Source organism: Phragmites australis, chromosome 1, assembly GCF_958298935.1.
Source record: "Phragmites australis chromosome 1, lpPhrAust1.1, whole genome shotgun sequence".
Lineage (NCBI taxonomy): Eukaryota > Viridiplantae > Streptophyta > Magnoliopsida > Poales > Poaceae > Phragmites > Phragmites australis.
Window position 1 is genome coordinate 2,445,967 of NC_084921.1, and position 16,863 is coordinate 2,462,829.

Consider the following 16,863-nt stretch of genomic DNA (forward strand, 5'->3'; position numbering starts at 1 on the left):
CAACAAGGCACCGGTAGCGTGTGCAGTCGCCAGAGCCCCTTCGCCTTATTCGCCTTTTCTCCCCTACCATCTTAGTGTTGACGGTTGAGTTACACTTTCAATTGTGCCAAGTATCCATCCATTGGTGCATGTGATCAATGTGGTTGACATAGCATGTAGATGCTAACTCACACTGGTTCTGAGGTAAATGAATTACGTGGTCCAAATAAAAAATTATTTCTTACAGTTTGTACTAAATCAGAACCCAGAAGTCAGGCAACAAACTGTAAAAAGTAAAACAGCAGGTTGAATAATTCGAGGAGAAACTCAGAAGGACGTAGCCTTCCTAGTTGAGATTTACACCAGGGCACGTGATTAGACCTCTATCATAACGTCTATATTTCCCAGTAACTACCAATAAAAACTCACAACGCAATAGAAAACTGCATGTAAGGAAGTTACCTAGGAACCATCTCGGTTGGGTGAATTTGGGCATGACCTTGAACCAAGAATCTTAAAAGTAAACAAGATTGAAACCTGAACCCTTATCCATGTACCCCTTCAGTACTAGAGTCTGCTACTCACCGCAACCTGGAACGGCCGACCGAAACTTTAATATGCAGACACGGAAGAATGATCAAACGGAGATGAATACTTGGAAGTCTTGCATTCGTAGCTCTGTGGAAATTGACCTTTCTCCTTGTACATTTCTCTAGGAAGAGCACATGTCAAGGCATGGGCAAGCTTGACCAAGGCTCTTCTCCGCCAAGTCATTCAAATCTTCCATCCTCTATAGTATGGGAATGTTGCCTGTCTGCATCGACCGGGCTAGGGGTTGCAGACTAGTTGGCAGCGAAAGCTACTCAACTTTCATGAAAGCAACAGCAATGCAGATTGTCAATTTTCTTGGCCAGTAAACTGTAATGCAAACCATGTTCCATACTTGAGATAGCAGCTGCTGGAATGAGATCTCAGCTCCGACATTTCCAGGAAGTTACAACTCCAGAGACCAAACTGCAAGGTGCTCCCCTTCCCCTGCTACTTGCTGAGAATAGTGGTCCTCACATTTTCACCCTTGAAAAGATCAGTATTTAGCTTACTTGTTTATTCCTATATGATTGTATTCCTTTCACAGCTCGTTTGGTGGTCAAAATGTACAAGGGACTGGACTAAGTTACACCCATAGAAAGACAATTCAGTATAACTCCTCTGAAACAAGGGTTTGATTGCAAAAGTGTTTCTTGCACTAGTCTAGTGAAATCATAACAATAAGATAATTCAGCGGGGCACTCATGTCCCGTGCAGGGCGGCCAAATATCACAAGAGAAGTTTTGGGTCATGATAAAGTCTCAAAGATAAAGGAGCAACATCTTATCTGTATTTCTGAAATGACCTACATTGGCTCCTGAGGTGCACTACTAGTTAGAAAAGAACATAGATAGGGAGGTCATCTTGTCACCACGGTACATGATGCAGATTTCCATAGATGTGTTACGTTGAATAGATATGAAAAGAGAAATAATTCCACCAGGACAACAAAGCTTTAAAAGCTGAGGAAGGAAATGCAATGCTCTCCCTCTCCCTCTCCCACTCCCACCATTCCTCCCTCAAAAAATAAAAAGGAGAAAAGTGCAAGCGTTTGGAAGTCAGCTGACCAAATAAAGAGTCTATCATACTACTACTGGTCAATTATGATGCAGATAGTACAAAAGGAAATGCGTTACCTGATTAGATGACGAGCTTACAAAAACTCCAGGCCATCCTAAATTTTTTTTCCGGTTATGACAAGTCTATGTCAACATAACGTAATTCACTATTTCGTTTTCCAGTCTTCCGTATCTAGGTAAAATTGGCAGGAATGTGGCTCTAGGACGAAAATATGCAAGGGAACAAAAAGTCGGTAGAAGTGATTTGACATTGGGGGGGAAAATGGTCGGTTGTTTCTACCCTTAGTCCTAGGCAGCAAAAATCTATACAGATTTCCCCATCATTTCCAAAAGAACCTCAGGTTTCCCAGGCCTTCTTTCTGTGTAGTTGTATAGTGAAGTTTTGCCATTCAGGATTTTTTGCCTTAAAATCTCTCAAACACTTCATCTTGTCCACTCACTGATTACACAACTGAAACACATGTCGATAAAACCACAATAATCTGGATGTTGTCTTCTGGTAATTTTCTTTGCAGATGAATAAGAAAATGGCAGTCAGAATCTCAGAGATGACCATATCAACTGGTACTATAAGTTGCATAGATAATGATTTATCAAGGAAGAGAATTAATTGCTTACAGTTGAAGTGATCTCGAGCAACACCCACCCTTTGGTCCATGATGCCATGGACCTAACAGAAAAATAGCATGTACAATGGTAAAACTAATAAACAAAAGCCTCCGCCTATACATATGAGTGAGCTTCTAGAAGTTTAATTGTTTCAAATACACATGCATGATTGCAGCAATATGATAGTAGTATCCTAGTATAGCAATGACGACGGTCATGAAGACAATTTTGACAGAAGACCAGCCACTTGGGGATAAAATAACAACAAATGATCAATTTGAAAAAAACTGGTTGATGTTATCTTCTAAATATAAACCTCATTTGCCTTTTCATTAACCAACAAAAGGAGTCAATACATATTTCTTCAGTAAAAATGTGCTAAAGGTTCCTTTTAACATCTCCATATGGAGGCTTAATCATATACAAAAGAAGGGTCGGGTTTTTTTTTTAGCTGTTTACAGAAAGACCTTAAAGGAAAAAACAAACATGTGTACAGTGATGGATATTATTTGCGATAGAAAATGCTGAGGAATACCTTCTACAGGTTTTTCCTGGAGGGCATAAACTATCCAGCAAGAGACAATCCCCAAATTTGAGAGGTAAATTGACGCTGCACCAAGCAGCAGTGTTTACCACTGTGGCATCCTTCAGTTCTGAACCTATGCATTAAAGAAGTTGTGAAATACCTACAAAGTCTTTATGCATCACTTATTACAGTGATTATAACTTGTCAACTGAACATGTATGAAATCGCCAGACAGGAGTTATCCTTTTCTCTACGCTATCAGGCTTCTCTAGAACATCTGAGGTGATAGCACAAAAGTAAAAAAGAATAATCTTTCCATTCCACAATATTTGTCTAAGCCCATCATGTGCACAAACCAAAAGAAAATCTAAGCAAAATTTACTGGCAAATGACCACACAAATCACTATTGACTGGCAGTGCTACAACCACTTAACCTCTTTCATGGCATTAAAATAGGAATAAAAGGTGGAAATATTCGACAATCAAACTCTTGATTTTCTCAATGGACAAATGTTATAAAATGGTGCTCCCCATGAAAATGGAAAAATAATGTGAAAAGAGGGGGTAAGTAACACACGGCATTCCGAATTATGCAAACAACACCAACAGGACATAATATACCAAATGGGTGCTGATCTTAAGGGAGAGGGAGAGGAAGAAGCATTGTAGAGTTCTATATTAGCGCACAGAAAAAGAAGAAGGTGCTAGTATTATCCATCTTTATCTAGAATAGCGCGCGCACTTGCGCATGGCACTTTCACATTTAGAAATTGACCTAATAAAGCGATCCTAAATTGAGTACCATCTCTGTAACTGCTGCATGGTAGAAATGGAAGAACCCTCACATTCAATTGTCAGCACTCGAATGCGTAGAAATGAGAGAGTTTTTTCTCATTTGATTAAAAAAATTAGCTGAACTACTGACGAAGGAATGTTTGCACAGAAATATATTATTCACAAAATGATGCAAATCTAGTAATAGGGTGAAATGCAACGTGCATTTGTCTAATTGAAATGTACTCATGTTATTTTCACGTAGCCAATCAGCATATCATAAATACATTGATTGACACTTAAGGTTTAGAAAGATTGACTGAACATATAGGATAGCAACAAGTATTGTGGATCAGATGTAGTAGCTCCAAATTATAACAATTATTTGTGTATGCCACTCAGTTGAAGACCAGGCAAGATACAGTTTGAGAAACAATGAACTCTGGACATTACAAAAGAGATATGAGGATATGCACAAAATTAAATATAAGGATATTCACAAAAAAACCTGTTACAAAGTTCGTAAGGCCATCCAACTGTTCATCATTGGCCAAACTACGCAATATGTGTTTTGGTCGACTGAGTTTGCACCATAAGGGATTGCTTAACCGGGATATGGCAGGATAACCAACAACAACAATGAAGCATTTGTCCCAAGCAAGTTGGGGTGGGCTAGAGATGAAACCCACAGGATCCAACTAAAAGATAACGAGAAAACAATAATGATAATAAAGGTACTAGTAATAGTAAAAAAAAGCCTACTATGGGACTGAACAAGAGTACAAGACCTACCTGTGCATATACACGGTCACCATCAACGACACATGGGACTGAACAAGCAAATCTAGATCAGTAGGAGCTCTAAAAGCCTAACTAATAGGAAAATTGCATGATAACAATTTTCAGATCGTAATACACACATGCTGCCTTAAGCATTTCATCAATAGACATTAGGTCCAGAGCATCATTGCTTCAACCAGCTATCTTACCACCACCTGCACCACGTGACATTGGCTTCAATTGGTGAACTCAATATCCAATAAAGCATTGCATTTTATGCAGCTGTGCCACCTCAGTTTCTGTTTTCCCATGAATGACATAGCATGTTTGCAAGCAAAGCACCAAGATCATATGTCGTATACTAACAGGGTGCATAGTAATTGTCACTGAACATGTAAGGCGAATGATTACCTATGCATACTGTACAATTCATATTTCATGAACAATATCCATTGTAAAGTATAATGATATGTATTATAACCCAAGGCGCGGCATGCAATTTGGCAAGGTGACCCTTTGCAGAAAAGTAGCCCTAGTAAACTATCCCTGTTTTGACATGCTTACTGTGCTTCTTATCAAAGATGAGCAAGCAGGTGCATTAATTGGAATTGTGTTCGCAGAGATGACGTTTGGAGCACCAATATATTGGGATGATATCATGGTGTTTCTAAAGACAATTCAGTCATATCTCCCCACCACATGAAGATCTTGGAGTTGTTTGCTCAACAACTGCAGTGTCTATACTGTATATGTTGGATGGAGGCCAAAATGTCAGCAAAAGGTGGAAAGCTAGTCCTAATTTATGAAGTTTTATCAACCCCAAGCACAAGCAGTGTATTTCATGATGGCAAATGCACTGCCAACATGGGCCTGTAAATGCGACAATGTAATTTCTTCTACATAGGGGCAGAATCAATGAACAGAGGGGAGGGTAAGCATGCACGGAATAGCAAGGCCACTGGAGTATGTTGGGATGGGAATGCATGGCATCCAGCTCTTTAGCTTTGCATTGTGAATGAGATGGTTCTGGTTTTAATGGACAAATAGAGACACGCCTTGGACTCGGCTACCATACCAACACAGATTGGCAAGCAAGTAGAAGCAATGTTCTATGCATTAAGCTCAGCTGCAACGTGTAATGGATAAAAGCCATTATGAGGCACCGGTGGTCCAGTTGGATGTGTTGCAAATAGCTATAGGCGAGTGTGGCAAACACCACTAGTTCACTACCTCTGCTAGGGGAACAAACAAACAATAGCAGATGCCCTACAGAACAACGGGTCAACACCATAACACTTTGTAAACCAGGACACGAAGCTCTAGAAGAAAATTTCTTAGTTTTCCTAATGCAATTTGTATGTTTCCGACAAGATGAGGAAGTGTAGAATTTATTACAGGAGAAAGAATATTTCCTCATGCAATTTGTGCCCCTAGGGAAAGCAAGCAGAGCAGGACGAGACGAACAATCCACTGTGCGAGGATGCAAAAATCACTCGCCACAAGAATTCCTCCAACAGGAGGAATTTATCAGACTCCCTAATCCGAAATCACTTGGCCAATACTAACACCCTAGGATTTCCTCTAATTGCTTTAGTCCTGCCAGTATGATGCACTGAGAGAACACGAACCTACTATTCCTGACACGAAAATATGGAAATCTCGTGTTGAATTTCGCGAACTAGACAAGCACTTCCATGCATATCTAGAATAGTCGATGTCATAGCATCATCGGCGCATCAAAGCGACCGCCGGTGGGCTATAGGATGTGACGAAATGCGCACGCATCGACTCCTCCGGGCATCAACGGAGCAAAGAGAACCGAAAACCCTAGCCGCTACGCGGAGGTACACTACCTTGAGTGAGCGGAGCGCGCCACACGGCGGCCTCGGGCGAGTCGAGGAGGCCGAGGCGCTGGAGGCGAAGCGGTTCGGCGGATCGCGCAATGCCGCTGCACTCGTGACATAAACCGGCGACCGCCGCGCCACCCCTCGCCGCCGGGAGCATCCGATCCGAGACGAGGGCGAGAGGAGCTGACGAATTGTGCCGTGCCTATAAATGCTATGCTGGTCCACAAATGTGGCCGGGCCCAGGCTGAACATTTTTTTAGGATTTTTTTTTTTTTACTCCCAGTCTGAATATTGATAAGAGCACCTCCAGTGTGGTGAAAAAAAATGAAGCGAGCAAGCAGCATAGTTCGATTTAAAAACCGAGCACATTGCAGCGTCCGACGCTTGATCTCGGAAGAAGATTCCTCTGTTCGACGCTTGACGATTAAAATAAAAGATAATTCCTCGTATGCCATTAAAAATTTTCGGAACACTCAATGTCATAAAAAAGTTCTTTGTCCTTCGTATGCCACCACTTAAAATTTCTATTCATCTATGTGCCACTGTCATAGTAATAAAGCTAGCGGCAATAAACATAAAGAAAGAAAAATTTAGTTTTTCATCCCCTATGCTATTCGAATTAATATTGTTACAATAACAGCGACATATAGAGTAAGAATAATTTCAAACAGTGACATACAAATCAACGATTTTAATAACTTTCGATTGGATGACAGATAAATTGTCTCTTAAAATAATTGGGAACTCCACACGGTCACCCTCGCCCCGCTACAGCCAGAATCCCACCATCCCATCCCACCCCACCATAGGCTCGAGTTCACCAACACCGGTTTAATTAACTAACTAGTCATTTTATCTAATCAAAATAACTAATTAGTTAATTAAATTAAACTAAAATAAATCTATAGATCATTCCACATCCATCCCTAATCAAACTTCTGCCACGCCAATCGAACGCACATAAGGGTTGCTCTATCCCTTGCAACAAAACAGGCACACGACAAAACCACGTTTCAGTCGATAGCAACCTCGACACGGGTGTCCCATCCATCCCCAATTCACAAACTCGAGAGAGAGAGATTTTTCTCCAAATTTGAGACATGTGAACAAGAGGCTTTATACGGTTCACAAAAGTGGCGCGTGAAGATCAGATCTTACAACCCTGCATCATCATTGGATCCAAAACTTCTAATAGAACCAGCAACAGGTGGAACACAATCACCATGGACACGTTCTTCATCACGGGTGGCCCAATTTGCACAGCTGGAATACTTGGAAACAAGGACAGGATGACCAACACGGGGCAGAATGACCACATTCAGATCCTGCAAAACACAAATGGGGATTTATCAGTCTTCAAACGGAAATTTCGATCGTCACGCTGTGAATGCTTAATTTCATGAGAACAAACAGTAAATAGCAGATTAAGCACAACTGCAGGCCATTATGTATTCCAATTTCAAAGTTGCCAACCACTTATGCTATTTTTGTTCTCTCTTGATTGCCTTCGCTTCCATCTGTCTTAATGATCTTTTAGGTTAGCTTGATATGTGATCGATCAAACACAGCTCACACAACCTATTAGAGCCCCTGATCCAAAAATAATATGGGCAGATCAATGATCAACTCGATAAGAGCAGCGTTTGAACGCAAGGATGAGATTACTTACGTTTCATTCATGGGTTTCTAGAGTCAGTATTCTATGATAAGATATGTATGGCACATTTAGAGATGTCTGTAGCTAAATATCGCATCAAACTTATGGTAATAAACTACTTTCACACTAAACTTAAGTTTAGGCAAGGGTTTACGAAATGCATATGTTTAGTCAATTATTATAAAATGGAAAGAACTGCAATAAAAAAGAGAAATGACAATACAATAAATGTCAAAAAAGGCTCAACTGTATCTGAAAATCATTTTAGCCGCGATCAACTTAATAATTAAACAATTTACTGGCCCAGCCATCACATTATGGGAAAAGTACTGTCAATATCTGATTATTAAGTCCAGAAATAATATGGCAGCTAGGAACTGAAAAAATGAAACCGAAATGCAAAATGTACATCTCGTGACAAACAGATCTGGTTAATAAGTCCAGAAAAAAAACATGGCTGCTTGAAAATAGAAAAATGAAATTGGAACAACAGACATGCTTCTGCAAGCAAGCTAACAAATCGGGCCTTTTGGAAACTAGACCAAATGAGCTTACATTCTAATTTTTGAAGGTTTGTTCCTAAGTCAACAGGTCAGGATTCGGCCCGAACAACCTGCTAAGCTAGTTCGTTTCAGTTGTTGGTCTGCTGTACCTCTCTAATGCCAAGTGGGGAAGGAGCTGGCCCCCAACTCCTTCCCAAACTACTGACTCTCAATAAAATTAGTACACCCTATTGGCCCAGGTTTGTCAATCCAACAATTACCAAAACTGCTGCCCCACATCCATTCCCTTTTGGCTGGCACTTGTAATGCCCTTCAAGAAAAACAGATAAACAGATACACAATTGGCAACTACCAGTGATCAGGGGGAATATATTAGGATGTAAAGAGATGAAATGATTGCTAGAATTGTTTTTTGATGCATTCGGGTAGGATGATGACGACAAGTGCTTGGGATCACACTAACTCAGTATAATCTCAATCAAACCTCATTCGGTTAAACATTTTCACATTTCTGACATATAGTGCAGACACTTGGAGGTTTCTTTTATTCCTACGAGGTGTTGACAAACCCGGTACGTAGAAATACAGTATGTCTCAATCTATGTTTGAAAAAACAACTTCTCAATTATCAGTTTGGGGAATTCAGAAAGCACAAAAGGCGAATGAATGAAAACGACTGATGATAGAACAGACAAAAGCCTCGAGCGAGAGGCAATCTGTTTGACAATGCAATTCTTCTTCAACACAGAAATTAAAGAAGCAGCACGATTGTACATGATTGTGCCAAGTTGAGCTCCAATTGCACAAATAGCTGCTCTAGTTTATCGATTACTGCACGACTAAAATTCATGCCAAGAGATGAGAAGCGTCACGAAGTCCAAGTCACTCATAGCAAAGAAGCACAAAGAAACCTTTGCATTTATGCCCAAGAGTAAGTGGTAACTAGCAACAGCATGACAATTAACAAGAACACATTAATAAATCATGCACCAACAGTAACACTAGTGGTAAAAATCATCATACGGAGGACGGACCAGGAAGAAGAATCGGAGGGCAGGCGATCTCACACCTAGTGCGACGGCGGTGGCGGCACCGGCGCGTACCAGCGAACAACCTCGTCGTCGGCGTTGTCCTCCGCCTTGTGAAGCGCGGCGTGCAGGACGACGAGCACGAGACCGATGAGCAGCGAGGAGAGGATATTGGCGGTGGCGTTGGTGAGCAGCAAGAGACCGAGCGTAACGACGGCGAGCACGGCGATGACGAAGCCGTCGCCGACGACGCGGCCGAAGAGGACGAGCGGGTCGTCGCGGAGGAAGTAGAGGACGAGCCAGGCGACCATACAGACGAGGAAGACGATGAGGGAGACGGGGTGCCAGAGCAGGGAGAGGAAGACGACGACGAGGACGACGATGGCGTAGTTCATGGCGAAATGGGAGAGGTTGGCGCGCACGCGGAGGTACGCGTCGCCGAGGCTGTGCGGCAGCCCTATCGCGTGGATGTCCCCGAGCTCGCGCCAGGGCCGGCGAGTCGCCAGCGCCGTCGCGCCCCGGGCCTTGGCGCGGGAGATGAAGTCGGGCCGGGAGGGCCCCCCGAGGGGCGCCCCGCCCGCGGAAGACGATGTGGGGATGGTGCCGTACTTGGACATGCTCGGAGGCGGCGAGGTGCGCGCTTGCAGGTTTCGGTGGGGGATGGATTTGGATCGGAGAGGCGAAGAGAAAGGAGGGGATCACCGGATCAGGAGCCTGGAGATGGATCGGGGAAGACGATGGGGTCGACGAAAATGGGGGGAGCGCTGCCGCACTGGAGGGGGTCCAGTTTACGCGACAAGACAACGTGAGCTTCGAGCGACCATGACACGTGGCTTGTTATTACGGGGTGACGTCGTCATGGATATACGGAGCTTAGTGATTAGATGCTATGTCACGGAATAGTTTCGTTAGATGATTTTTTTTTAGTTGTGAACGCGGACCGTATTGGGAGGGCATCTGATGTCGGGCCGGACGCGGGCCTGGTGTTTAGGTCCATAGAGCCAGACCAGCCCATAGGGCCGTCGTGATATTTTTTATGTATTTATTATTATCCACACATTCTGTCAAATATTTTATATCAAAATAAGTAAAAAAAAAGGTACTAGTTGATAGGAAACAACTTAAACCGATGCTTTCGTAATTTAATGTTTTCTACATCTTCCAAGCAGCCTAGCAACACATCGATTTCTGAATCAAAGATTTCTAATTGTACAGATCAGGGTGGAATTAGGTACTGTTTGGTATAGCTTGCTCTAAGATTCATATTGGATATAGAGTTTGTATGATAAAATAAAGTAGTTTAAATTTTTAGTTTAAAATAAAAATTAGATGACTCAATTAAATACCCTCAATCCACCTATGGTTTTAGATTTGAGATTTCTTGAAACTAGATTTGATCAGCTCCAAAAAATCTTGAATCTGAAGTTGTGTCAAACAGAGCTTAATAATAGCACGCAGACCATGGAGCTCTTCTTATTCTTTAAGGCCATGGATAAAGGAGAGAAAGAATAAAGAGAGGAGAAAAATAGGAAGAGAGAAAGGGATGGAGGAGCCCTTATTCTGCTCCTTACTTCCATCATTGGTACATATTACTTTTTATGGATCTTACTAATACATGCACGTGCATGCTAATGTCCATCTGTCGTACACCTCTACCTAGAAAAATGTTTAATTAGTTGTTTTCCTAATTAGGTCAACTAACCATATTAGGAAAGTGACTAATTAGTTATTTTCCTGCTCTGCTCCGCAAGGCAACCGTACGCAACCTTCCCCCATTTAAATCAAAACGAGAAGCACATCAATACAAATTTTGTGACAAGAAAAGCAAATCGGTACAATCTTATAAACAAGTTGCAGTTGCTTCTGCCAATACCCAAATAGACATCCTCCAGGGGGATCAAACTTCTCACTGTTTGAATCGATAGGACCAAGCTCCACAACCTCACCATCAAAATTAGACTACACGCCACCTAAATAGAGCAGATGGAGCTCCTCATCGTGTTTAGGACGAGCTCCTCGTCGTCAGGGATGAGCAGCCAGCATCGAACGCCCAATCGTCAACCCAGGAAGAGAGAGAACTCCACCGGTGACGAGAATCACCACATCATGTGTATATTCAAAATGAAAAGCACATCAATACAATTTTTGAAAGCAAATTACTATGGCTAGAGAAGCAAATCAATACAACTGTATCGCCAAGCTATAGAACTGCTCTCACCAATACCCAAAACGATGCCCTCCTATCCGAAATGAGTTCCTCGTCACCCAAATTGATGCCCTCTTGGGGGGATTGAGCATCTGTCCATATGAATCGACATGACTGAGCTCCTCAACCCAGGATTGAGATTTCACTATCGAAATTGGACTGGAGCTCCTTTCCGTCGAGGCTGAGCTCCTCTATGTCAGCCTTGATTTCTGCAGAGCAATTATCTCCTATTCTCACTAGATCTAGGAAACGCCTCAACACATCTTCTCGATTCAATGCCATGGGCATTGATTTTGCGTTGAACTCTGCCTCTAGTAACGACGTCCAAATGGCCAATCCTCAAGGACTAGGGGAGAGAGAGCACTTTATTGACGATGGAAATCACCAGCCGTGGCAGTAAATAGGCTAATAACCTAATATGGTGAGGGAAGAAAAAATGGGAGAAAAATAAATATCGCAGAGAAGAGGAAGTAGCGCAACATGAGCCCATAGGGTTTTTCTTTTTTGACAAACCTCCAAAAATTATCTGGGTTTTAGCACGGGCCTAGCTAACTGGTCTAATCAGGACCCAAGTGGCCCACGGGCCTTAAGTTCCGAGACGAGCCGGATCCGGACCCGCTTCAGGGCAGAGGCCCATCAATCAAACACGATCGCGACTCGCCAGCTCGCGCATAACCAGCGCCAGATCCAGACGACTCCCAAGTCAGAACCCAGCCAGGAAGCATTCTGCCTCCCAAGTCCTATGGCGTCTCCGCACTTCTCCGTCCAGCACCGAACCCCTGGCGACTCGTCTCCGCCCACCGCTGCTCTCCTCTCCTCTCCTCTCCTCTCCTCTCCTCCACCAGCTCCCCCTCCGCCCCCGGGACCCAACGCCCCACCGCCTCCCGTCTCCCGCTCCTCCTCACCGCCGCCCTCGCTGCCGCCACAGCCTTCCTCCTCCTCCTCCGCCCGCCCCTCCCCGCCGCCGCCATCGCGCGGCCGCTCGCCAAGCTCCAGAAGCCTGTGGTCCTCCTCATCTCCTCCGACGGCTTCCGCTTCGGGTACCAGTACAAGGCCCCCACCCCGCACATCCGCCGCCTCATCGCCAATGGCACCTCCGCCGCCGAGGGGTTGGTCCCCGTCTTCCCCACCCTCACCTTCCCCAATCACTATTCCATCGTCACCGGCCTCTACCCCTCCTCCCACGGCATCATCAACAACTACTTCGCGGACCCCATCTCGGGGGACCGCTTCAACATGGCCAACCACGATCCTAAGTGGTGGCTCGGGGAGCCCCTCTGGGCCGCCGCCGCTGCCCAGGGGGTCCGGGCCGCCACATTCTTCTGGCCAGGCTCGGAGGTTAAGAAGGGGTCCTGGGACTGCCCGGAAAAGTACTGCCGCCACTACAATGGCTCTGTGCCGTTTGAGGAGAGGGTCGAGGCAATCCTTGGTTATTTTGATCTCCCCTTTGACGAAATGCCCCAGTTCCTTACGCTGTACTTTGAGGATCCTGATCACCAGGGGCACCAGGTGGGTCCTGACGACCCGGCTATCACTGATGCGGTTATACGGATTGACGAGATGATCGGGAAGCTCATTGCCGGTTTAGAGGCAAGGGGGATGTTTGAGGATGTGAACATTATATTGGTTGGGGACCATGGTATGGTTGGGACCTGCGACAGGAAGCTAGTGTTTCTCGAAGAATTGGCTCCATGAGTTGAGCTGAAGGAAGATTGGGTTCTGTCAATGACGCCATTGCTGGCAATCAGGCCGCCAGATGATGTGTCTGCCTGCTGAGGTTGTGGCCAAGATGAATGAGGGGCTTGGGTCTGGGAAGGTGGAGAATGGGGGATATTTGAAGATGTACTTAAAGGAGGATTTGCCTTCTCGCCTGCATTATTGTGAGAATTATAGGATCCCGCCAGTCATTGGGCTGGTAGAGGAAGGCTATAAGGTGGAGATGAAACGTTCCAAGAGAAATGAGTGTGGAGGGGCACATGGGTATGACAATGCCTTCTTCTCAATGAGGACCATATTTGCCGCACATGGACCTCGTTTTCAGTGGGGTAGGACTGTGCCCTCATTTGAGAATGTGGAGATATACAATGTCATGGCTTCCATTCTCAGTTTGAAGCCAGCTCTGAACAATGGTTCAGCTTCTTTCCCTAGCACAATTCTTTTACCGAGCAAGTGATCATGAATACATGTACGAGCTGTGGTTTTATAGGAGTAAGGCCACGCTGATGCCTGATGGTGTTCTCTTTTGGTTGTTGTTGTACACCTCTTAAACTAGACTTCTGTCACCAGCATTTGTTCACTGTGTCTGAATGAAAATGCTGCTAGTATTGGGTATCTTTTCCTTAGGGACATCATTTGGTAACACGATTCACATCAAACCTTTTAGCTGCTCTATTGTGCTGGATTTTTCATAGGAGTTCATTTAAGTTCCATGTTTTCTGCTTGAGGTGACGCTTATGCTCGTCCTGTTGATAAGAGATTAATTGATCAACATTTCATGGTACTCATTTCAACCATTGCATTACATTATGATAATTTGCTTGGGTTTTGTATAAGTTGTTACCTGGCAATGCACCAGACTATTGAATATGTGTTATTTGATAAATACAGGTATACTCGATTACTCATCCCAACATATGAAACTGTAACAGAAAATTGTGTGGCAGCATATTATATAGGCAAGAAGTAAAACAAAATTTACCACCTTGTGATTGCATCAGTTCTTTGTCCTACTCCCTTACTATTTGTACTTTTCTTAGAGGTACTCTCTTACTGTGTTTGTACGCTTTTGTCATCGTTTGGTATGGTGTCATCAAACAAATTCTGTTACTGCTCTTTGTTTAGCTTGTATGGTGAAAATCAGAAAGCCATAATATAGTTTTTTTTTCACCTTTTAGATGATTAAGTAGGATATCTCAGACTAACTTGTAGACCCTTTTTATTCTTCTGGGTAACAAATACTAGGCGTATGAATGGACTGTTCCATGACTAGAAGTAAAATATGGTCATAACAAGTTCTTCTAAGGTTATTTGGATTTGTGCTGCAGACCACGTAAGAGACTCGAACCTATATTGTTCCAATTGATAGCTTTCATGAGTGCATTGTAACACCATGGTTGGTTCTCTGTGCATAACAGTTCTTTCTGTATATAGTTGAAATAATGAAGAACTATTGTCGGCAACTCATTTTTTCCTTTCGTCTGAAATGAAGCACCATTTTGTTTATGCACCTAACATTTTTGTGTCACTGTGTGCCTCTAAACTCTACAGTCATCCTTACTTTTGTTTCCTGCATATTTTCAAATTTTATTAATACTGTTGGTTTCATTTGCTGAACGCCTGAACCTAAGCTTATGCTACGCATCTTATACCTTTGGTTGAAGGAAGCTTTTCTGGTCTTATTGATGCAAAGTTAGAAGATCTTGAATGTTGAAAATGTTATACATCCTGCCTTGAATATAGTCATTAGTTCTTAATTTTACACTTCTCTGATATAGACTGAATTGTAACTAATCTTCTAGTTCATGTCTTCATAGCTGCCATCTAATGTTTTTCTTTCCCTCGCAGAAAAAAAAAACCTTGCAAAAATCTAACGTTTTTCTTTGTACCTACACTTGATGGTACAATATAGCTTACCTTAGATGGTCAGTTTCACTAGCTCTTTTGGCAGATAATCTGTCTGGTGCTTTTACTTGGAACATGCTTGTTCTATCTGATCCGGATCAGAATATTTTTGTGATGATTTAATCATAACAGATCCTATTTTTCCCTTGCTGGAACAGTTATCTGAAATTCAAAGGTAACTTGCATGATAATTTGGAGTTTGTTGCACTTAAGCTACCATATTATTAGCTGTAGAAGGTAACTTGGTTAATTTGAATTTAGTCACCTCCTAGTGGGTCTGCATGTATATGATTTTATATTTAGACCTGGTTACCTCCATGTGGAGTCTCCAAGGATGTAATTGCTACCTTGTCTTGGATCTCTTGGCGAAAAGGGCATCCTTCAGTGTTCCAGCCTTAGAAATTCTATGTATTCTATAGAGCATTGCTCTGCGTGTTTTCTATTTAAGAAGAGAATTCTGTTTTTTTCCTATTTCTTACCAGTTTGTATCGTTGTTTATCTCAGTTGCCTCAAGACTTGCCATCATTCTTCTTTCATTCTCTTGCACATGCTTTATAATTTTTTTCTGTAGTTCTTTGTGCAAATGCTGTGCTAGCGTGCAACTGAGTACATTATCTACTTAAATGCATTTCTAGTTAACTGAGCAATTTTGTTAACTACTTATTCTGCTTGGTTCATTATCTGTGAAACTTGAGGGCCACATGCAAGATACTCCTCTGAGCTGATTTGTGTTTTCTTTGTCACGAGTTAATGGTCACAGTAGATGCTGCTGCGGAAGCAGGTGCAGTGGGAAGGCTTGTGTGGTCCCTTCTCAGCAGCATGTGCTAGGTTCGGTATTGAAGTATGCTACCAGTTAGAGCCTTCGAGGGCAAAATAGCCTCATAGCAAGTAGATAGGCATTGTCATATTTAGTAGCTATTATATGGTTGTACATTGCAGTTATTTTCTTGAAATAGTGATTAATGTTGCTATCTATAGAATAAAAATCCTTCTTCAAAAATAGGACATATTAAATGAGAAGTGTTGCTGGTAATCTCTGTGTTGAAATTGGGTTCATGTGTTTTTGACGATGTTCATTTGTTCAGAATGAACAAGAAAAGTAGCGAGGACCCAGGAAAAGAACAGCATTGATGATTTCCTGTAACTTCCTAGATCATGGGGTCCAGAGTAATGTTGATGAGATAACTTGGATTCTATCCTCCATATATGCAGGATTCAAGAATACAAGATCAGTTGATACTGTTGAAATGGTAACACTGATACTTGTACTAGTCCTTTTATTATACCTTGTTTTATTTCATATATTTACAAATAATTGCTGCGATGCTGTCTGTGTAAAAAACAATGTAACTTTCAGTAATAGCAGAGATAAATGACTTGTTATCGAGCATATTTTTTTCTAGCTCTTAGTTGAATCTAATTTTATTGAGTAAATTTCACCAAACTACAATACAATTGGGAAAAGCATTGCAAAATTTCACTTTTCTAAACATTTCCTGTCACAAAACTGCACTTTAGGTATCAATTTTGCAAAGCTACATTTTTATTGTCATTCGGTGCTGTAATACTACACTTTTATTGTCATTCTGTATGGTAAAACTACACCTTCCATTAGGGCTTAAAAGTGTAGTTTTGCGATATGAAATGACAATAAATGTGTAGTTT

At 42.5% G+C, this 16,863-nt stretch overlaps 2 protein-coding genes and 1 pseudogene across 3 annotated transcripts; 1 reads left to right on the forward strand and 2 right to left on the reverse strand.

Annotated features, from left to right (window-relative positions):
- Positions 1-940: 940 nt before the first annotated feature.
- On the reverse strand, positions 941-6,540 carry LOC133914398 (uncharacterized). Its single transcript, XM_062357537.1, has 3 exons — positions 6,190-6,540; positions 2,791-2,914; positions 941-2,316 (listed from the first exon to the last, which is right to left on the reverse strand). Exons 1-3 carry the CDS (start codon positions 6,338-6,340, stop codon positions 2,253-2,255), a joined length of 339 nt encoding a protein of 112 aa, XP_062213521.1. The 5' UTR covers positions 6,341-6,540; the 3' UTR covers positions 941-2,252.
- A 700-nt stretch (positions 6,541-7,240) lies between these two features.
- On the reverse strand, positions 7,241-10,181 carry LOC133914503 (PRA1 family protein F3-like). 2 transcript variants are annotated; one of them, XM_062357677.1, is made up of 2 exons: positions 9,413-10,181; positions 7,241-7,508 (listed from the first exon to the last, which is right to left on the reverse strand). In XM_062357677.1, exon 1 carries the CDS (start codon positions 9,986-9,988, stop codon positions 9,413-9,415), a length of 576 nt encoding a protein of 191 aa, XP_062213661.1. In that variant the 5' UTR covers positions 9,989-10,181; the 3' UTR covers positions 7,241-7,508. The 2 variants fall into 2 exon arrangements, with proteins under 2 accessions (XP_062213661.1, XP_062213620.1); XM_062357636.1 differs by having other exon boundaries at positions 9,378-10,181.
- Positions 10,182-12,253: 2,072 nt separating this feature from the next.
- Positions 12,254-14,077, forward strand: LOC133914661 (uncharacterized; annotated as a pseudogene).
- The last annotated feature ends 2,786 nt before the right edge of the window (positions 14,078-16,863 follow it).

What these genes read in the sequence shown, in the direction of transcription:
- LOC133914398 (XM_062357537.1), bottom strand. Translation starts at nt 6,340, where the DNA reads ATGCTCCCGGCGGCGAGGGGTGGCGCGGCGGTCGCCGGTTTATGTCAC. An exon ending in GCGCGCTCCGCTCACTCAAG is followed by an intron (nt 2,915 to 6,189) that starts GTAGTGTACCTC and finishes TTTAATGCATAG; the next exon opens with GTTCAGAACTGAAGGATGCC. An exon ending in CCAGGAAAAACCTGTAGAAG is followed by an intron (nt 2,317 to 2,790) that starts GTATTCCTCAGC and finishes TTTTTCTGTTAG; the next exon opens with GTCCATGGCATCATGGACCA.
- LOC133914503 (XM_062357677.1), bottom strand. Translation starts at nt 9,988, where the DNA reads ATGTCCAAGTACGGCACCATCCCCACATCGTCTTCCGCGGGCGGGGCG.